This window comes from Rattus norvegicus, chromosome 1, assembly GCF_021556685.1.
Source record: "Rattus norvegicus strain SHRSP/BbbUtx chromosome 1, alternate assembly SHRSP_T2T, whole genome shotgun sequence".
Classification (NCBI taxonomy): domain Eukaryota; kingdom Metazoa; phylum Chordata; class Mammalia; order Rodentia; family Muridae; genus Rattus; species Rattus norvegicus.
The window spans coordinates 77,404,187-77,427,313 of record NC_141534.1 but is presented as its reverse complement, the minus strand read 5'-3'; the positions used below and the strand labels follow the sequence as shown (position 1 = coordinate 77,427,313).

Here is a 23,127-nt window from a genome sequence, read left to right as displayed (position 1 = left end):
ACTTCAAGTTCTGCATCATCATTATCCCAGCACAACTTGAAGGCAGCATATATTATAAGTTGAACGTTGTGCGGCAGCATACACTACTTCTTACAAGAATGCTGAGGATGCAGCTTATGTCCCTACACTTGTGAAGCAAACAGTTCAACTCTACCACCTTCCCAGGTATTTTCACCTCTGCCCCTCTTTTTATAACTCAACCGCTTGCCTGATTTTCTCACAGATTCTGTGTCTCTCTTCCTGAAGACAAGATGGCATCTTTCAGTTCAGATTTCAGCCTTGTATGGTACTTGAAAGAACTAAACCAGAAGGAATTCATGAAGTTTAAGGACTTTCTCATACAGGAGATTCTGGAACTGAAGCTGAAACAGATTTCTTGGACTGAAGTGAAGAAAGCATCTCGGGAAGGTCTTAGCAACTTACTTCTGAAATGTTATGGGGAGAATCAAGCCTTGGATATGACCTTCAAAATCCTCCAGAAGATCAATAGAAAAGATCTCACTAAGAAGGCAACAAGAGAGATTGCTGGTGAGTTGGTAAAAGCGGCTTTAAAGAGAGTGAGGTTTCTGTGATACTTTTGATAACTATTTTTCATGCCCATCTACCATAGGGCCAGCAGGTTTGATGGAGCATTATTCTCCTTGAGGAAAGAAGCAGTTTCATGTAGATACGTTAGAACTAGGCTACGGAATCCAGTTTTGAGTGTAGCATGTCCTAACCTAGATGGTTAAACTTTTGCCCAAGACATTAGTATTTCCCTCAAATCTAAGTGGAAGAATTAGCTTTGGAGTGAAATGGCGCATGGTGTATTTAGGCTACCATGAACAAAAAAACCCTTGCATTAAATCACATTTATGGGTTCTAGGAAGATGGCTCAGTTTGCAAGTTACTTGCTATATAAACAGGAGAATCTGACTTTGTATCTCAGCAAACACATGAAAGCAAGACATGGTAGCAGTCTGGCCAGTTAGCTTAGCATGCCATCTTCTAAACTAGCTGAAAATAATTGTCTCAAACAATTATATGAGGAGGGGGTGCTGGAAAGATTGTTCAGTGATTAAGAACATCTGCTCTTACAGAGGACCTCTATTCAATTGCCAGAACCTACACATTGTAGCCCAAAGCAATTTGTAACTACAGTTTCAGGGTGTTTAATGCCTTCTTCTATCCTCTGAGGGTAGTATACACATCTGATGTACATATATGCATGTAGACAAAACCATCTATTCACCAAAATTTTAAAAGAGAATATCTTTTTAAAAGCAGAGAGCAACTGAAGAAAGTACCCAATGTGAACCTCTGGTCTCCACATGCATATACACTGTACTCCACCCCACTTATCCTCCCACATATATATCATGAATGTATTTGAGACAGATATGTAATACAGTATGAAATAAAATTTCTCAGTCTTTGTTATTGTTTTAACAAGCAAAACTTATAAGATCAAAGCCATGTTTCATGAATACTATGATCCTAAATTTCACACTTTTATTTATCCTGGTATAGAGACCATGGATGCATTAAGGTTTAGTTCATTTCTTTGTCTTTGACATTACAGTGTCTTACTATGATAAGCCTATATGTACATTTTCTTATTTAATGTTTTTCCTAAGTTCATTCTGCTTGGAATTCATTTTGTGGCTAGAATAGTAATTCAGTCTATATTTGTTAAAAATTTGTCTCAGTGCTGTTCTTTCTATGCAACCTTCTTCTGGGATTCTAGTCCCACATATTAAATCTTTAATTCATGATCAAAATATATGAGAACAGTTAGAAACTATATTATGTATATGTGAGAGCACCTGCATGCATGCATTGCCTCATATTCTTGGAGGCCAGAAGACATCAGATTTTCTGGTACTGGACCTACAGAAGGTGGCTGCTACCATGGGAATGCTTGGAACTAAACCAGGTCTTCTGGGTGCTTTTCATCACTCAGTCATCTCTTTACCCTCATGTATTATATCTTAATATAATGCCTTATGTATATTTCTTTTTAGTTTTCCTCTGAGCTTTAGGCTGGATTTTGTTTCTAACTGTCCTTAGGCTCTTCATTCCATGTTCTCTTTCTCATCAAAAACAAAATCAAACTGTTGACATTTTTTTACTTTTCTCACATTTATTTTTTATATGTACATATATGCACACTTGCATTTACCATCGTGTAGAAGTGGAGTCAGAGAATAACTTCTGAGAGTTAGTTCTGCTTCTGTTATTTGGGTGTCAAGGACCAAACTTAGTTCCTCAGACTTGATGAAAAATGCGCCTAAAACAACTTACCAGCCCCATCCATGGATTTTTAAACTTTGTTAAGACCTTTTAGGAAGGTATACAATTTGCCTTAATTATCCAAAGTTCCCCCTGATGCTCAACCTCCCTTTTATGTTTTTTACATACCTTTTAAAACTTAAATTGGTATACTTGGCTGACAATGTGTTTAAGTTGGTATGTGTTTATCATTGTTCTCTCTCTCTCTCTGTGTGTGTGTGTGTGTGTGTGTGTGTGTGTGTGTGTATCATTGTGCTTTGCTTACAGTGTTCCCCCACTGTGATTCTCCATTTACTTTTTTTCCCTCCTCTTAGTTCTCTTTGGGCTCCCTAACAATTCTTTGTTTTGTTTTCTTTTGTTTTCATGCCGTATATATGGGAGATTGTTTATGTTGAAATTTTTAAGGTATTTTTTCAAAGATTGCACATGTATGTGGGAGAGGGGCAGTTCCTGCAGAGGCCAATCCCTCGGAAGCTGAGTCATAGGCAAATGTGAGCCACATGACGTGTGTCCTAGAAACCATTCTCAGGACTTCTTCCAGAGTTTCCAGTGCTTTTAACTCCTGAGCCATCTCTCCAGCTCCATTATTATATATTTTAATGGAAGTGTGATGGTACCTGTTTTCATTAATATGTAGTCAATCTCTTGTTAATAGTAATACCATTTTTCATTTTTGTGCTGTCATGGAAACCATGTGTAACTACACTCTGTTAGGTGTATAGATCTGAAATGTGACAGGGGTTGACAGGCACTGATGTTTGAGTTTGTGGAAGCAGTGCAGTCTGCCACACCTGCTTTGTGTTTCTGCTGTCCTAGTAGAGCAGCTGTGCACAGCACAGTGTTGTATTTGGCCCAGAGTATTACTTATGAAATCCATACTTTTGAATTTGAATGAATACACTTATTAAGTACATAGCAAGTCAAACTAAATAATAAATAGCAAATGATAGAGCTAAATAGTAGGTAGTTACTTGAGTGAGTGGATAGGTAAATAGATAGATGATAGATAGATAGATAGATAGATAGATAGATAGATAGATAGATAGATAAATGGCTGGATAGATAAGCCAATAGGTAGATAGACAAACACATACATACATACATACATACATACATACATACATACATACATACATATTTAGACACATAGATAGTAAAATATCAAAATTGTCCCTAAAAACTTCTGGTATAAATTGATTGGGAGATACAAATCCTCTTTAAGGCAGTCAACTGCAGCACAGAGAATATCCTAAGAAATGATATTCCCTAATAAAAAAGCAAATAATGGTAAGAAGTTACATTTTCAAATCAGGATCTCTTAATGTCAAAAAAAATTTTGCTCTCACAACATCCAACAGAAACCAGATAAGGAAACTGGAGCCAGTTAGAGCCTTCAGTTGAGCTGTCTCTCCATGGCTGAGTGTCCCACTTTTCTAGTGCCTACTACTTTTCCCAATGCAGGCCATTTTATATCATGAAGCATACAGTCATAAAATCTCCTAGAAATGGTTTATGATTTAGCTGATCTCTAGGGTGTGATACTTTTACTTTTGAGCCCTTTTGTTCTCTACACTTCCTTTTATGGAGTTGGGAATCAGCCTGTTCCCAAACAAGAATCCAAGGAGGCACTGGTCTTACACATGCTTGGGTCTGAAATGGGAGAAACGGCAACCCCACTTCAAGCGCTAGCTTCTGAAACATTACATAACAGTTTAATAGTATAACATTCCTGAAACACACAGAAATGCAACTGTGATCCAGGAACAGTAAAAAGCTCACATAAACAAGCATTGCTCTGGGCCCACAGCTTACATACTCCTAAAATCATACGTCATACAAGGGCTAAAGAAGTGACTCAGTGGCTAGGGGCATGTCTCACTCTTGCAAATGACCTCAGTTTGGTTCCTAGTCCATGTAGTGTTTGTTGCTCATGGACAGAGTGTATTTAACACCTCTGACTTCCACAGGGACCAACAATCACATAATTAAAAATAAAAAAATTAATAGTACATTCTGAGAATTAAACTATTGAAATCAAACAATATTCAGGCGAATGTTTAATTTAACTTTGATACGTTGTAGATTCTTCCACCCTTGGACTCACTGACTCAGAAAACTCAAAGCTTTATCGAGAACACTTGAAGAAGAAGCTGTCCCATAATTGTTCCAAAATGTTCAACATCAATATTCAAGATTTCATTCTGGAGACAGTCATTCAGGATGACTATGATACTTTTGAGAACCTTCTTGTATCAAAGGGAGATGAAAAGAAGCCACACATGGTGTTCCTGAAAGGCATGGCTGGAATTGGCAAGACGCTGATGTTGAAAAATGTAATGCTGGCCTGGGCAAAAGGTCTGGTGTTTCAAAACAAATTCTCATACACCTTCTACTTTTGTTGTCAAGATGTGAAGCAGTTGAAGACAGCAAGCCTTGCTGAACTTATCTCCAGAGAGTGGCCCATCTCCTCAGCTCCTATAGAGGAGATTCTGTCCCAACCTGAGAAACTCTTATTTATCATTGACAGCTTGGAAGGGATGGAATGGGATTTAACCAAACAGGAATCGGAGCTGTGTGGTAACTGCACGGAGAAGCAGCCCGTGAGTTTACTGCTGAGCAGTTTGCTCAGGAGGAAGATGCTCCCCGAATCCTCTTTCCTCATCTCCGCTACCCCAGAGACTTTTGAGAAAATGGAGGACAGGATTCGGTGCACAGATGTGAAAACAGCAACTGCATTCAATGAGAGAAGTATTGAGATATGTTTCCACAGATTGTTCCAAGATAGGAACACAGCCCAGAAGGCCTTCAGTTTGGTAAGAGAAAATGAGCAGCTATTCACTCTGTGCCAGGCCCCTCTGCTCTGCTGGATGGTGGCCACCTGTTTAAAAAAGGAGATAGAGAAGGGAAAAGACCCAGTCTCCATCTGCCGACATATCACTTCCCTGTATACCACTTATATCTTCAATTCATTCATTCCCCAAAGTGCCAAATATCCAAGTAAGAAAAGCCAAGACCAGCTGCAGGGCTTGTGTTCTCTAGCGGCCGAGGGCATGTGGACCGACACATTCGTGTTTAGTGAGGAGGCGCTCCGGAGAAATGGAATCATGGACTCTGACATCCCCACACTATTGGACATTGGCATGCTTGGAAAGATCAGAGAGTTTGAAAATTCTTACCTATTCCTCCACCCATCGGTTCAGGAGATCTGTGCTGCCATCTTTTATCTGCTAAAGAGCCATGGAGTCCACCCTAGCCAGGATGTGAAAAGTGTAGAGACAGTCTTGTTTATGTTTTTAAAGAAAGTAAAAACACAGTGGATTCTTTGGGGCAGTTTCATCTTCGGCCTTTTGCACAAATCAGAACAAGAAAAGCTAGCAGTGTTTTTTGGCTACCAGTTGTCCCAGAAAATACGGCATAAGTTATATCAGTGTCTGGAAACAATAAATGGCAATGTAGAACTCCAAGAACAAATAGATGGCATGAAATTGTTTTACTGTCTGTTTGAGATGGAAGATGACGCCTTCCTCGTGAAAGCAGTGAATTGTATGCAGCAAATTAACTTCGTGGCTAATTATTATTCTGATTTTTTTGTTGCTGCCTATTGCTTGAAACGCTGTTCTACACTGAAGAAACTATCCTTTTCAACCCAAAATGCCCTGAATGAAGAATTAGAACAGCAGTATAGGTGAGTCCATCCACTATCTTTCTTTTCAGTCCGATTTCCTGAGTCTGTCCATGTGTGTTTATGCTTTATACAGACACATTCAAAACTCACCCACACTGATTGTCCAATGGTGAGTTGTCAGCCTAAAATCTACTGACACACAAACAACAAAAACAGACTCAACAGGTCGTGTGGGTGTGTGTGGGTGTGTGTGTGTGGGGGGGGTATATATATATCTATACTGTATTATGTTTGCATATCCATAAACACATATATATGTATGTATGTGTAAACAAACAATAAAAATGCTGTTAACTTGATTGTTAGTGGCACAGAATATTTCAATTAAATTTTTAAAAATGAAATAGCACTCATAAGAGGAAACAAGAAATTCACCTGTTTTAGCAACAGTTTCTATTTTTTTTAAGATTCACTTTTATTTTGTGTGTTTGTGGGTGCGTGTTAGTATGCACACATGTGAAGATGGCCTCAGTGGCCAGAAGAAGTCATCAGATCCTCTAGAGCTATAGTTAAATGCCAGATGACTAGCCTGGTCCCCAATGCATAGGAAGCTCAGAATCCTCTGGCCTTTTCCCAATAGGTATTAACTGTATCTCTACGTTCACACACTATAACAGCTAACCTCACACAGACCTCGCCACTGGTCTAAGAACTGCAAATGTCAAATGACCTTAGGTGACTACAATTACTTAGTATGGGAGTCCAATTTCTACATTTATGTGTTGTGAATGGCTTAACTTTTTATCAAAGAGTACAATCTAAAACCTCTGGCAGTTTTATCATCTGTTTATTAATATTTTATGGGTCTGAATATTTTTGTCTACATGTGTGCATGCACATGGTGTGCATACTGTAACCATGGTGGCTGGAAGAGGTGTTGAATAGCCCTGGAATTGGAGTTACAGATGGTTGTAAGCCACCACATTGGTGCTGGAAACTGACCTTAGGTCTTCTTCAAAAAGCACAAATGCTCTTTACTACTGCGTGATCTCTCCTTCCCCTTGAATTAACTTTCTAACAATGAAATATATTATTTTCTCCTCTGTTACAGGGAAAGGCTACTCATTTGTTGGAATGATATATGCTCTGTGTTTGTAAGGAGTAAAAACATCCAGACACTCCAAATAAAAGACACTAATTTCAGTGAGCCAACTTTTCGGGTCTTGTATGAATCTCTGAAGTACCCAAGCTTCCCTCTTAGCAAACTTGTGTAAGTTAAAAGTAGATTGTGATTTAATCATAAAACCAAAGTAACAGTCTAGCCTTCCTACCATCTCTCAGCTAACTGCATAAATGAAGGCTTGTATAGTCTAAAGTGGAATCTCACTGTCTTGACACCTCTAATGTTTGTTGCTGACCATTCTTCATTGAGGGATGTCCCAGGAATTTTAGGATGATGAGAGCATGTGCAGGGCTCTGCATTCTAGATGCCAGTAGCTTCCTCATATGACAGCCAACCTTGCCTCAATATGTTTCTCAGAGTCCCACATGGAAGGGAAAACTTACCCAGTTTGAGAAGCACTGAGATGGTACCAGGCTACAAAATTAGAGTTATGTGGCCAGTATGGATAGAAGATCTTGTCAAAGACAAGAGCTCAGACTAGATAGAAATTAATGGATACTTTTCTTCGCTCTGCAGGGCAAATAATGTGCACTTCTTTGGTGATAACCACATGTTCTTTGAGTTGATTCAGAATCACAATTTACAGTACTTGGACCTCAGCTGCTCATCCCTGTCCCCCAATGGAGTGAAACTATTGTTTGATGTCTTGAACCAGGCAGAGTGCAACATAGAAAAACTTATGTAAGTTTTTGTGTTCTCCTAGCTCACTGACACCCCTCAAAGGAGGCATCTTAATTTTGATCTATCTTTCTGTGACAAAAATGGTCTGAACTAAGAAGTAATTAAAATAATCTTTTACTGGATTCAAATTATCAGGTTATAGGCTGTTGCTGTGGGAAGCCAGGGGAGTGAAAATGGGAAACATCACATGAACAATCAAAAGCAAAGAGTGGTGGATTGATGCACCCATGCTAGTACTCAACTCACTTTCTTCACTCCTATATAGGTCAGTGTCCTGCTTCCTGATGAATGGTGCCCTCCACAGTGGGCAAGACTTACCACTATAGTTAACTTAATTTGTCCATAAACATGCTCACAAGTCTTCCTCATCTAGAGAACTCATCATTGAGACTCCCTTTCTATGTGATTTTTAGATTGTGTCAGGTTGACATCAAAACCACCACAGGACAACAGCTTTTAATTTGTGCACTTGTGTCCTATTTTTCTACTGTTCATGTATAGATGTACTCACTTTAGGAACTGATCACAACTAGTCAATGAGATGGATCAGTGGATTAAGGAAGTTGCTGCCAACTTCAACAATCTGAGTTCTATTCCAGAACTCACATGGAGAGAACCAACTTCCACAAGTTGTCTTCTTTTGTTCCACACTCACCACATTGTCTTTTGTATGTTATAGCATATGTACTTGAACATGCACATACAATGTGCATAATTGCAATTGATAGTAATTTTAAACACTGGGTTGTTATGACAACTTGTTGCTCTATCAGAGGACCACAGTTTAATCCTCAGCCGTGACTGTCTGTAACTCTAGTTCCAGAGTTCCTTATACCTTCTGATATCTACAGACACATGTTATACAGTGCCCAGACACATGCAGGCAAAACACTCCCATGTGAAATGAAAACAAATAAGTCTAATTTACATTTTATTTAAATTGAACTGGTTATTGAATATGAAAATTAATTTCTAGATGGGTAATCTACTTTGGAAATCATGGATTTAGTTCAGATTTCATGGCTTCTGACCTACCTAAGAACTCAGAACTCTCACTGGTACATATAAGGTCTATGGTTACATGACTCCATTTGCTCAAAGATGGGTGCTTCCTAAACTATTCATGCCAGGTGTTCATACCTGAAAAGTTGAAATTCTGACTAACTATAAGCTGGTTGAAAAACCCATGGCTATTGGTTATATCTAGATGGATCTCAGATATTGTTGGTGGCACGAATTTGATTCAAATGGGTGTGAGGTGCTTTACATATAAAGTTCAATGATGAACAGGGTTGTAGTATTAGAGGCAAGGATAGTGTTTCTTGGTTTGCAGCTAGTGACAGAAAGACAGTGCTAATGAATATGGAGGACTACAGTTCTAGGTATGTACACTTTCATTCTATTTTTCTGTCCTGGGCACTGTTATTCAGTATGGTTCTATGATAACTATACTTTGTTTTCCAACAATTAAATTTATTGAGCTTTACAGCAAAAAAAAATTTTAAAATAGTAGTAAGTAACAGAAAGTAACCACAAATAGCTAGCAAATTATCACCAGATCATCACACATCATCAGAGTCTAGGATACCCCAATGAGAAAGAAAACTAGAGAGATCCTCATATTAGAGGCTACATATATCCAGCAGAAACTGACTTGGGAAACCTCACTGAAACAGTCAGAGAAAATCCTGATCACCTGATCTGAAATGAGGAACAGGGTGTACATTTTGGACCCCAAGTAAAAGAAGAAACAACAGCAGATAGGTAATATCGGCAAATAGCATGAATAAGAAAGGTGCTTCAGATCATGCAGCAGAAATAACTGGGTAGCTCTTGACACAGCCTTGCTGGAGTTCCCCATTGAGAGTTCCAGGTAGAGTAGAACATTCTCTCCACCCATGAGTTCCTTCCTTTCTTCTCTTTCATAATATATGCCATTATCATGCTGTGGTATAAACAATAGTAACTTTGGTTGGTACTGGCTTACCATACAGCCATTCTCAGGAACACAGTGGTTTTACTCTTGGGCTATACCATGTGACTTTTATCTCTACTCCTTATGAGAGATCCAGAGGGGCCAGTTCATCCCTACAAAAAGTGTTAGAGGACATTCTGGGAATTTTGGCTGGGAAACCGGGAAAGGGAATAACAATCAAAATGTAAATAAGAAATACCCAAGTTAATAAAGATTTAAAAAAAGAGTTCAATTTCAGCCAGCTTAAACAGCACATCAAAATTTACTGAGATAGCATATGTTATATATGGTATCTTAAGGTATTCACACACATACACACCAATAAATAAATTAATTTTAAAACTGAGCTAGAAATATGGCTATGTAGGTTAAGAGTCCTTGCTCCTCATGCAGAGAAGTATTCACACTCTGCGCCATAGCTTACAACCTAGTTCTAGGGAATATAGCACTCCCTTCTTGTCTGTCTAGGCACCAGCCATACATTTTGATGCATACATAAACATGTACGCAAACATTCATTCACATTAAAAATAAACACTTTTTTGTTGTTTAATAAAGAACATTGTCAATTTCTGAGAGGTCTCAAACCTTCATGTGGATAACAAGAAAAAATGTCATGAAAACAGAGAAAAATATGTTATCCTTTCCCTTACAGGGTAGCACACTGTAAGCTTTCACCTGATGACTGCAAGATCTTTGGCTCCATCCTGATGAGCAGCAAGACATTGAAAATTCTTAATTTGGCATCCAACAATTTGAACCAAGGAATATCCTCATTGTGCGAGGGTTTGTGCCACCCAAATTGCGTTCTGGAGTACTTAGTGTAAGTGGTGTAAGGAGGTGCACCCTGGAAGAACTGTGGAAATAGTATAAACCTTGCCTTTGTTTACTAGAATCTGCCAATTTTGTAGCTGAGAAAAAAGCCTCAGTGGGTAATGGTACATTCTATGCTGATAACAGCAATACTCAATATCTGTTATTGTAGAGCTGAGGACTGAGGATAGTTGGGTCCTAGAACTTAAGGATTAGCCTTATTGCTGAGTTCCAGTATCAAAACAGGGTAGAGGGCCACTGAGGAAGACATTATCATCATTCTCTATCCTCCAAATAAAAAAGCACACATGAAATATACACATTGTTAGATTTCTAGACATCACAGACATACAAGGGACAGGCTAAGACACTGCACCCTAATCCAATATTGTTTATTCCACAATAGTGAAGGACAGATCATTTCTTGTGGGAAAGGGATACCTGTGAAGGATGGCTATGATTCTTAATGGTGCTGATGTGAAAATATTGTTTGCACCCTAACAGGCTAGAACAATTATCCAGTCTTTCTTTCCTCGGGCTCAAAATGCTGCCAAAGTGTGCCTGAGAAGTTCTGCCTTCTTTTGTCCTACAACTGTCATAGATTCTATGTTGACCTGCTAACTTGAAGAAGGTCATCTATAGTAATCCTGTCCAGAGACCAAGGCATTTTCTCAGACATACATAGACAAATTAATCAGTTATAATATCTTCCCATTGATGCAATCCCATTGCAGAAATTTCAAACACAAACCTAAGAAACATAGAAAAGTACTTGGACCTGGAGAGATGGTTAGATGGTTAAGAACACACACATTCCAATTCCAGAAGACCCATTTGTTTCCTAGTATCCAACTTAATAAACTTGTACTAGCTCTATGTCTGAAGAATCCAACAAATTTCACAGGCTCCCTCACTAACATGGACAGACCAAACATAGCATTCACAAATGAACATAATTAAAAATAAAATATTTAAACCATGTACTCCTGCATATATACATCATGGTTGGTTTCGCATCCCTGTAGTTACTACTATGCAGAAGGCTGAGACAGGAAAATTTCAAATTTAATTTCAATCTTCAAAACAGTGCACATAAAGGTGGAAGGAGAAAACCAACTCTACAAAGCTGTTCTGGGGCTGGAGAGATGGCTCAGCAGCTAAGAGCACTGACTACCCTTCCAGAGGTCCTGAGTTCAAATCCCAGCAACCACATGGTGGCTCACAACCATCTGTAATGGGATCTGATGCCCTTTTCTGGTGTGTCTGAAGACAGAGACAGTATAATTAATATATAATAAATAAATCTTTTTTAAAAAAAGTTGTTCTGACTTCCACAGGCATACCTACCTACACACCACATGTCATATACACACATATAAACAAAAATAATCATTTAACTTTTTAAACTGGTTTTGAACTTAATACTTTTAGATTTTTCTTAGTTATTCCCTCCTCAACATGGTAGAACAGTTAGTTGGTGTTTAAATGTACTGTATATTATAAGAAAACTGGAGGATTTTGAAACCAGTACACCTTGTCCAAAGTTTGGACAGGTTTGGACACATGTTGAACTGAACTGCTCTTGAGTACATGTTGATTTTTACATGCACAGTGACTCAGACCCCCACATGCATGCATTCTGCTGATACCCATACTTACCAATCAAAAGATTGTAGAATAGACTAAAGTTTGTATAGCAGGTACATAGCACTGTGTCAATAAATTGTTCTTGGAATGCAGAATGGACTCTCAACTGGGACAGTCACTGAGAACAATGCCTATGAATCTATTGACATCATTTCATACTGAATGTACCTCCCTTGTAACTATTGTTAAAAGGAATGGGTAGGCAAACATAGGAGAAAATTAAGGTCTTTTATACCTCATCAGAGAAAGATGATTTAGAGATTTAGATGAGGCCAAGTGATTTCATATTGACAATACCTATATATTTCATATGATGATTGTTAGTGTTACCTGTCAACTTGGCACAATGGAGAATCACTTGAGAAGTGAGTCTCAATGAAGTAGTGTTTAGATCATGTGGGCCAGTGAACATGTCACTGAGGAATTGTCTTCACTATGCTAATTGGTCTGTAAAGACTGAGCCCCTGGTGGACAACACCACTACCCTTAATTTGGGCCCTGTATTATTTAAGAATGGAAAACATAAATGTATGAATTCTCTGTATCCTTGTCTCTAGATATATGATAAGCTATTTGAAGTTTCTGCCCTCTTGTCTTCACACACTGAGAGAGTACAATCTGGAATAGTGAAAAACTTAGAGCCTCTCTGCACAATTCATTTTGTAAGGATAATTTTTATAACAGCAACAAAATTGAAACTAAATCACATACACAATGTTTTGCAAAATATACTTTTCATACTGTTGATTACACAAGATAACATTGATATGGCTACCTATACTACAATAATGACATGGCTTTAAAGAGTGTCATTAGAGTCAGTGACTGAGGCATTATTAAGATTTTATGTTAAGGTCTTCCAAACCTAAGCATGTTCAATAATTTACCCAGTTACAATACTAGTTCTGACATGAGTCAAAAGAAACAAAGGGTGATGTGTTTGGATAAACCAGAAGTTCATCCTCTTGCTTGAATATTTTATTATTGTTATTGTGTGTAAAGTTGTGGAAATGTTACATTTTCACCCTTTACATGCCCTTCCTTTCCTCCTGCAGTTTGGCCAACTGTTCCCTCAGTGAGCAATGTTGGGACTACCTTTCTGATGTTCTTAGGAAGAACAAAACTCTGAACCATCTAGACATCAGCTGCAATGACCTGAAGGATAAAGGAATCAAGATTCTCTGTAAAGCTCTGACTCTCCCAGACTGTTTCATGAAGTCACTATGGTAGGTTTCTTCGAGCTTGGTCTTAGAAGCCCTGTTTAGAAGTCAAGAATTTTCAGGGTAGAATCACTCCTCTCTGGTTCCTGAAGACACTTCCTAAGGACAGATCTGTACCTTGACATCTGTGTCATGGTTTATTTGTGACTATATTCTGAGTGGCTGCACATAGTGGGTGCTAGAAGATAAATAGTGATTTCCTTGTAATCTCTGTGACAAAATATCTAACACAAGCAAATTAAGGGATGCAGGGTTCATTGTAGATCATGTTGAGGAATGGTCTAATCTTTACTATTAGAGAAAAGCTACAGTGATAGGAGTGTGTATAAAAATTCTTCTCATCTTTGTGGATCAGGAAGCAGAGTGTGGAACCAAAATCAAGGTCTAGGATATAATCCATAAGCCCACACTCAATGGTCCACATCTACTTGTTTGATGTCCCCAATATTCCATAAATACAACAACTTCCCAAAACAGTGGCTCCATCTTGGAAATAAGTGTTTAAACACAGGAGTCTGTAGAAGATATTTCAAGTCCAAAGAAAGAGTAAAACATGGAAGAGGGTATTTTAAAATACGTGTGTGAATTAGTGTAGTTGACAATTCTACTTTGAAAGAGTAAACTGCAGTGTAACAATAATAGGAAGAGAAATGACAGAACTCTTGATTTCAAATTATAGAATTGAGAGATTTGGGGGTAATTTAAGGTGGTTGTTGTTTTGATCATGCCAAGTGTTGCAGGATCAAATGGCTTTGGGTGACAAATCCAGATGTGAGGGACTTGGGAGAACACTCTTACCTCATCTGTTGTGAAATCTCAGAGTCCCAACGTTTTTGTCCTCTCTAAAAAGAGGAAAAGGAACAAAATGAAGGCACATGTATAGTGTGTTTTCCCTCTTATGATGGCTTTCTAGAGCCCACTAAGATATCATATAGGATATATTTTGAAAACATTAAAGGTATCTATGAGAGAAAGAACTGGAAGAGCTTGAAGGGGCTCGAGACCCCATATGTACAACAATGCCAAGCAACCAGAGCTTCCAGGGACTAAGCCACTACCTAAAGACTATACATGGACTGACCCTGGACTCTGACCTCATAGGTAGCAATGAATATCCTAGTAAGAGCACCAGTGGAAGGGGAAGCCCTGGGTCCTGCTAAGACTGAACCCCCAGTGAACTAGACTGGTGGTGGGAGGGCGGCAATGGGGGGAGGGTGGGGAGGGGAACACCCATAAGGAAGGGGAGGGGGGAGGGGGATGTTTGCCCGGAAACTGGGAAAGGGAATAACACTCGAAATGTATATAAGAAATACTCAAGTTAATAAAAAAAAAAGTATCTATGATTCCCTTGAGCTGTAAAAAAAGAAAAGAAAAGTTATTTTAAAAATATAAATCACTTAATTATTCTCAAAATTCTGAATATTTATTTAGAAATTCATTGGGAGAGCAAACATCAGTTTTCCCCAATGGAATAAAACTTAGTATATCATCAATGGTCTAGGGTAGGCCTCATAATCAGGAATAATTGGCCAACATAAAATGGACTGTTTCTTGTGCTTTACTTGTTCAGTTGGTTTAGCCAAACTAGGCTAGACTGAAATAACATGTTTTCTTACTTCCCTTGATGTAAGTATAAACCTTGAGAGATACACATTTATCCCTCCTACCCCTGCCTTATACATGTTTTGGGTTAACTGTAATGCCAGACTCAATTTTTATGAGTTACCTATATTCAATTATTGTTTTAAGTGTTATTTAGCATAATATTATTTTAACTTTTGAAATGATTTTTTTGCATCACCTAATATATATGTGCTTCTGAGTGTTTGTGTGTTCACGTGCCTGAGGAGGCTTCAAGAGGGAATTGGATCCCCTGGGACTGGAGTGAAAAGTGCTTGTGAGATGCCTGACATGGATTCTGGAAACAAAACCTGGGTCTTCTGCAAGAAAAGTGTAGCCTTAACCTCTGAGGCACCTCTCCAGCCCTCTGTTTTAACTTCCATTACAGTGTAATGTACATCATATTATATGACATTTTAAATATCTGAATATGCCTGGTAAACTCAGTGTTGATGGCCTATGGATCACTGAGAAGATAATGTTTTCTGAATCACTGAGTGCTGTCTTCAGTTTTAGGCATCATTGAACTTTGTGAAATGCTTCCTCTTCAGATCAGGGAGTAACCAAAGTATTGTGATCTTTCTCTTGAAGTTTGAAACATTGTCAAATCACCACTAGGGGCTGCCAGGACCTGGCTGAAGTACTGAGGAACAACCAGAACCTGAAGCACCTACATGTTTCAAACAATAAGCTAAAAGATGCTGGAGTGAAGCTCTTGTGTGATGCTATAAAACATCCCAACTGCCACTTAGTGGATCTAGGGTGGGTATTATCAAACTTGTACCTGTCTCTTTGAGAATGGCAAAAGGGAGGTGATTAATACGCACCAAAGTAAATTAAAATTCACTAAAAGTAGTTAGGAGCATTGACTGCTCTTCCAGAGGATGCAGGTTCAATTCCTTGAAACCACATGGTAGTTTCACAGCTGTCTATGGTTACAGTTTCTGGTACCCACTACCTTCATACAGACATACATGCAGGCAAAATACCAATGCACGTAAAATAAATAAAATTCCAAAGGGAAAATAGAGCAGTTAGCTGTGGTGGGTGGGTGATTGATGGTTGCAAGTATAGATGAATGCTTGACTTCATGGATGGAAGACTGCATAGATAAATAGATCTTACTTGGGATGGGAACATATATGGATACTGGATGCATGCACAGATGGTTGTATGCATGCAAGGATGGATGTCCACCAAAGATGACAGGAGTGACTAGATCACATCCCATTGACAAATTTGGACTAATGGATGTGACAACTGCTTTGGCTGCCATGGCAAAAATAGACCGAGTGGGTCATATAGTAGGGGTTTGTTGATAAAGACAATTGCAGATGCTAGTAGTGAGATTATGCATCAACAGGGATGGTTCCTTTAGATGATCAATACAAGAAATATACTCCCGAATCTTTCAATGATGTCAAAATGGTTATCTTCTCCCTGTATTTTCACAGTTATACAAGATTAGATCCCACCTGGTAGTCCTCATTTTATCTTAGTTGTCTCTGTGAAAACTCTATCTCCAAATTTAGTACCATAGGACACTGGGGATTAGAACTTCAACACATGAATTTCGATTGTATGTAGTTTAGTTTATGGCAGAACGAATCTCAATGGTTCAACTCAAAAGGTTTCAAGGTGCCTGAGATTGTAGGTTTAGACCTTCCCAACCCTTGTTTCACTGTATTACCCAGTGCAAGGCCCAATGTTATCCCATGTTCTGGGGCTAGAACAGCAAACTATTAGTTTACCACAGACACCAATAATGAGAATAAGCTATTGTGGTCACATCTGCCAATGAAGGGAAAATTTATTGTTATGAACACTGGGCTTTTGAGAGACTGTCCAGTCCACAAAGGCTACGGACTGGGCATAATCTAAATAACTAAGTCACCTCCCATTCATATTCCTTCTCACCATGACATAGAACTGTTACCTTTTTGTTTTTTATAGGTTGGAGGCCTGTGAGATAACTGGTGCCAGTAGTGAGAACCTTTCTTTTGCTTTTATCCAATGTAAGACCCTGAAGAGGCTCACCCTGAAGGGGAATGCCTTCGAAATCAGTGGGATGGTTTTCCCTCCAAAGTTCTAAAACAGCAAGTGTTCCATTCCTTCACTTGGGTAAGCTGGCCTTTGTTCTTCTTGATAAGATGAGTCCTTGGGGATAAGATGGGATGAACTGAGATCTGAAATGTACAGCTATTAATATAATCATTGAAGACAGAAATAATAGCTGAGGGAATGTCTCAGTCCATAGAATGCTTTTTATACAAGCATAAGAATCAGAGTTGCATCCCCAGAAACTACCTAAACCTAGTTTTAAATTTCCCATTGTAATCCAGTACTGGAGAGGTAAATATACGAGGATCCTAATGTTCACTGGGCATCAGTCTAGTCAAATTGGTGAGTTCCAGAACCAATGAGTGATCTCACCTCAAAAAATCAAGAATGATACCTGAGTTTAGCCTCTGGCCTCTGCCTGTTTATACACAGTAAATAAAAGTAACTCAATAATAAGCTATTTGGTTGCACCCATAATAATCCTGCAAATACCACACCAGTAGGCATACCTTATCACCAAACTTCACCTCTCCCTGAAGGAGTATGGGGAGTTAATTGGTGTTTGGGGAGGGAATGCCATAAAGGATTATTAAAATGTAAACTAAAATATATTCAAGAAACATTTTCTCACTGCCTGAAGGTGTATGTAGCATGACTATTAGATTAAGCCCTTCCTTTCCCTGTGACTGGTGAGGCCCAATTACTGGTGATAGTACTATTATAAGGATAATGGAGAAATATACTTGTAAATATAACTTTGTTTATGCAAATAGTCCTGACTTAAGATTGTTTAGATCTACAATAGAAAAACATGCCTGGTCATTCACTTTTTTTCTTCCAACACAGTACTGAGCAATTATATGAGATGACATATTAACATTTTAACATTTTAATATAAAATGGTCTTTGTTAGGTGATCTGATTTTCCTACCGAGCCTAATGTTAGGGATCTGAGAACATTTAAAATAGACTAAGGGAACTAGGGTGGTCTGATTTATAGATAGAAATTTACATTATGTATTTATCATATACATGGGATTCAGATTACTTTAAGCATAAGGTATTTTATAGGTATGATATACGCTATATAATTTTATTTTAAAAAATCTTCAACATTCATCCCTGTGATTCATTTTTCCCACTATGGTCTTCAAATCCATATGAGATCAAGACAATTTCAGTGAAAGCATGTAAGTGCAGGTGAACATGTATACACATGGATTATGTGCACAAATGTGGAGAGTAGAAGACAACCTCTAATGGCCATCTATCATCAGATGCCATCCACTTCAGTTATTTTTGATATGGAATCTCTCACTGGAACCTGAGACTAACAAATTCTGTAAAGCTGGTTAGCCATCAAATTATAGGGACCTGTCAGTCTTTGTTTCATTGGTTCTTGGACCACAGTCATTTCCAGTTTTTTTTTATGTGAATGATGAGAATTAGCCTCAGGTCCTCATGCTGGTATAGCAAATATTTCCTGGGAAAGTCATCTCCCCTGGCCCACAAGACCAGTGTCATTTTAAATAGTTATTAGCCACTCATTTCTAGGAAAGTGAAACCTTATCAGAATGTCCAAACTTTTGACATTCAAAATGGCATACCACCCCCTCCCACATGCACACATAATTCAACTGTGTAGTTGGTTTACAAAATAATCTTATTTTTCTGTGTAAACTTATTCTTTTGTGCTAGACCTTTTCATAGCTGCAATCTTCTACATGTGGACCATGAGTTGCAGGTTGAATATGTCTATCAGATGTTGGATTAAAATATTTATAACTGTAGTTGTATCTCCTGGGAGAAAGCACAAGTTCACTTCCTTAAGATTTACTCTTGCAACACCCCCTCTGCCCTGGAAATGTTGAGTGCCTATAAGATTTCTTTCTTATTTTGTGTTGGTTGGAATTTGAGAGGGTACAAAGCTGGAGTGGTAGATACATAAGGGAGTAGAAAGAGGTGAGTTATCTGGAATTTTCTGAGCTTTCCAGGTTTTTACTTCTTTCCAATTCAGTCATGTTTACTCTGCACTCTGGGGCAAGGTATCAGTTCCTCAGATTTGATCTTCAAAGTATCATTATTTGACATGAGAAATTAAAAAAATATACAGGTGTCAGGTAATGTAGTAGATATTATGAAACCAAGTAAGTTTCTATGGTGTCCTCTTGCCCCACCATGGATAGTCTCAGAAAGACATATACTACAATTAATATATGCCCTAGGAACATGGTTCATTCCTATAGGACAAAGCTACTTGAATCATAAAAATATACATAATGTGATGATTTGAATAAAAGCACCTCTCATAGTTTTAGAAGTTTGAATATTTGATCTGCAGCAGATGTTGCTATTTGGGTAGGTTTTGGAAGTGTGACCTTGCTAGAGAAAGTATGTCACTGGGACAGGTTTTGAGATTGCAAAGCTTCATAGTGAGTTTTCTCCACATCACGCTTATTTCTCAAGATGTGATTCAGCTTCCTGCTCCTCCTGTCACTCTTCCCTGCCACCATGCAGGTAGACTTTTTCCCTGCTGGAACTATAGGTTATTTTAGGCAAATAGGCCTTTCCTCCTGAATGTTAATTAGTCATGGTATTTTACTTCAATGATAAAAAAGGAATTAATACAGACCAAAAACAGAGACAGTAAGCAGAGAGAGAGAGAGAGAGAGAGAGAGAGAGAGAGAGAGAGAGAGAGAGAGAGATCATGCATGAGAACAGTTAGCTAAAGGGCTAAGACCAGACAGTCAAATTATGAAAAGAATTATTGTTTGGGACTTAAATTTAAAAAAAACCTCAATCATTTTTCAAGTCATCTGTGCAAAACCCTAAGGCTTAGATGGACTCATTGGAATCATTTCACCATTCTGGATGTTGGCATCAAACTGAATAGACTACAGTCGAACAATTGAGGTACAAAATTCATAGCATAGAGATGGTCAGAGCAGAAACTGCTCAGAGACTCAGTTAGGTAACATTCTTGCAGCAGAGTAGAAGAACCTGATCTTCAGCATCCACCTAAAAATTATTGATTGTGGTCTCATGTCCATAATCTTAGGGCCAAGGAGAAGGAGGTTCCCTTAAGGTTATTGGTCAACCAGACCATTGGCCAACTTGAATGGCAGGTTTATTGAAAGACAATGTCTCAAAAACATAAGGTAATAATAAGATAATTGAAGAGTCCTGATAATTGACTTCTGGCACACACACACACACACACACACACACACACACACACACACACACATACACATAGGCAAACCAACATATTAATATTTTTCCTTAATTTTTAAAATTTTATATGTATAGGTAATTTGCCTGCATGTATATTCTAGCTTTGAGGACAGAAGAAGGTATGAAATGGCTTGGAAAACCTAGGTCCTCTACAAGTGTAGCCAGTGCTCTTAACCACTGAGCAATCTTTCCAGTCTCCAGATCAATTTTTATGAAAGAGTATGGATGTTGAACACCATCTCATAGCATGGATATGTCACCCCATTTAGAGAGAAAATCATCATCTCCTTAACTTGGCCTTAGGAAAAAAGTATAAAGGGAAAAAGAAATTGGGAAGCGCAAAAGGAAGGGTAAGGATCTAGGGAAATGAGTCTTCAGTTAAGAACACTTGCTGCTCTTGCAAAGGACTCAGCCTCAGTTCCCAGCACCAACATGACCGTTCACAACTGCTGTAACACTGGTTCCAGGGGATCTGGAGACATCTGACTTCTACAGGCACCTCCACACACAGGGAACACAAAATAAACTCACACACACACACACACACACACACACATACACATAGGCAAACCAACATATTAATATTTTTCCTTAATTTTTAAAATTTTATATGTATAGGTAATTTGCCTGCATGTATATTCTAGCTTTGAGGACAGAAGAAGGTATGAAATGGCTTGGAAAACCTAGGTCCTCTACAAGTGTAGCCAGTGCTCTTAACCACTGAGCAATCTTTCCAGTCTCCAGATCAATTTTTATGAAAGAGTATGGATGTTGAACACCATCTCATAGCATGGATATGTCACCCCATTTAGAGAGAAAATCATCATCTCCTTAACTTGGCCTTAGGAAAAAAGTATAAAGGGAAAAAGAAATTGGGAAGCGCAAAAGGAAGGGTAAGGATCTAGGGAAATGAGTCTTCAGTTAAGAACACTTGCTGCTCTTGCAAAGGACTCAGCCTCAGTTCCCAGCACCAACATGACCGTTCACAACTGCTGTAACACTGGTTCCAGGGGATCTGGAGACATCTGACTTCTACAGGCACCTCCACACACAGGGAACACAAAATAAACTCACACACACACACACACACACACACACACACACACACACACCTTTAAATCATAAAAGAGTGAATTAATTCTGTTTATTTTTTTTACATCATTTAAGACTGTGAATTACTGACTTTGATAATGAATTCCAGGCATTTCTGCTCTCTGAGGAAAAGAAAAATTACTTTTTGACCATCAGAAGCAGTGTGGAAGCAGAAGAAGAAAACAAGGGTGAAAATTCTGATGCAAGAGCCATGGATGTATTATAAATTCAAAGTATTCCCAGAAGAAAAACAGGAGGATCTTTATTTTGTTTTATTGTATAAAACATTACAGCTCACTAACATTCCAATGAGATACGATTTCTTTGTACCTTATTCAGATGTGTTTTGCAAGATAGATATGGCTTTTTGTTTGAACTACAGTTTCAGACAGAGCATTCAAAGATATTCTTGCTAAAATGACTTCCTTATAATGACCTTTCTTTTCCCCACACAAGTTTCTTAGCACTCAACAAAATGTTAAGTATCTTTAATTAATGCTTTAGAACTGCTTAACAAGAGTTTTGCCTTTTGTTGGATTATTGGAGCTACAGTGTAGGTCCAGGCAATAATGATTTTGAGGAAATGGTTTTTGGGGAAATTTTATTTGGCTATGCATGATAAGCCTTCAGCAGAGGGTCATAGACTGGATATCCAGATAATGGAAATTGCTGCTGTTTTGTGTTTTCTATTAAAGAATAATGTAGTCATTTTCCAAATCTACTTACTGCTAGTTTCAAATGTTAATGCACAGATAGTTCTTCCCCACTCTCTCTCTTTGTGTGTGTGTGTGTGTGTGTGTGTGTGTGTGTGTGTGTGTGTGTGTGTGTGTGTGTGTACATGAGCATAGATACCTGCAAAGGCCACAAGTAGACCTCAGATCCCTCCAAGTTCCAGTTTCAGGCAATCATAATTTGAAATAAATCAATATTTGAAACTTGAACTTAATGTTCAAGAAAGTATGAGCTTAACTGCTGGGTCACCTCTAAACTCTCATCTGTCTTGACTTAGAAAGGTGATAGAATTACTGAGAAAAGGCTGATATGACTTGATTCTTAGTCCTACTAGCAATCTAATTCAGACTTTTTCTCTTCTGTTTCTGGATGAAAGCATTTAAAAAGCACATTTTTACATTTTATTATTTATTTGAGGATTTCATACCATGTGTTTTGATCATATTCATCCTCCCTCCCCCCCCCTTAACTCTTCCCAGAACCATCCTCCTTTTTCACTAACTTTGTGTCATCTCTATCTTTCCCACTGATGCTAATATGTGTTATTCAAGCATTATTGGAAATGTGGTCTACCAGAGTGTGGCAAGGGGCTGTACTTAAGAAAATTGACCCTTTCTTCCGGCAGCTAACAATTACAGCTCCTTAAATAGGGATGGAATTTCATGCCCAACACCTCTCCATGCTCAGATTTCATTTTAATTTGGCTTACATAGGTGTTATGCATGTGAAAAGCAGATTTTTATAGAAATTACTCATCTCTTCTACCTAACAATACAAATAAGAGCAAATACACTTTTAAATTCCAACCCAATTTATTGCGTTCTCCATAAATTCGAGGAGTAACCTTGTCATAAGACAAATGGAGGACTTTGAATCACCATTCATATATATTTAACCAAGTCCTTAAATGACATAACATTGAGATTTTTCTGTTATGTAGACGATATTATATCTTCAAGTTGTCAGCATTGTT

The 23,127-nt window shown here is 38.2% G+C and overlaps 1 protein-coding gene across 2 annotated transcripts; it reads left to right on the top strand.

Annotated features, from left to right (window-relative positions):
• The first annotated feature begins 251 nt into the window (after positions 1-251).
• Nlrp4f (NLR family, pyrin domain containing 4F) lies at positions 252-22,141 on the top strand. Of its 2 annotated transcripts, XM_087610003.1 has the most exons (9): positions 252-528; positions 4,384-5,956; positions 7,008-7,166; positions 7,596-7,760; positions 10,391-10,558; positions 13,251-13,421; positions 15,627-15,797; positions 16,989-17,156; positions 21,532-22,141. In XM_087610003.1, the coding sequence occupies exons 1-8, from the start codon at positions 252-254 to the stop codon at positions 17,125-17,127; spliced, it is 2,823 nt and encodes a 940-aa protein (XP_087466129.1). In that variant the 3' UTR covers positions 17,128-17,156; positions 21,532-22,141. The 2 variants fall into 2 exon arrangements, with proteins under 2 accessions (XP_087466129.1, XP_087466130.1); XM_087610004.1 differs by lacking the exons at positions 10,391-10,558; positions 13,251-13,421; positions 15,627-15,797; positions 16,989-17,156; positions 21,532-22,141 and having other exon boundaries at positions 4,345-5,956; positions 7,596-7,764.
• The last annotated feature ends 986 nt before the right edge of the window (positions 22,142-23,127 follow it).

Excerpts from the sequence above, each read along its gene's own strand:
- Nlrp4f (XM_087610003.1), top strand. The coding sequence starts at position 252 with ATGGCATCTTTCAGTTCAGATTTCAGCCTTGTATGGTACTTGAAAGAA. Across the intron at positions 7,761-10,390 it reads TGCAACATAGAAAAACTTAT|GGTAGCACACTGTAAGCTTT; the intron begins GTAAGTTTTTGT and ends TTTCCCTTACAG. Across the intron at positions 15,798-16,988 it reads TGCCACTTAGTGGATCTAGG|GTTGGAGGCCTGTGAGATAA; the intron begins GTGGGTATTATC and ends TGTTTTTTATAG.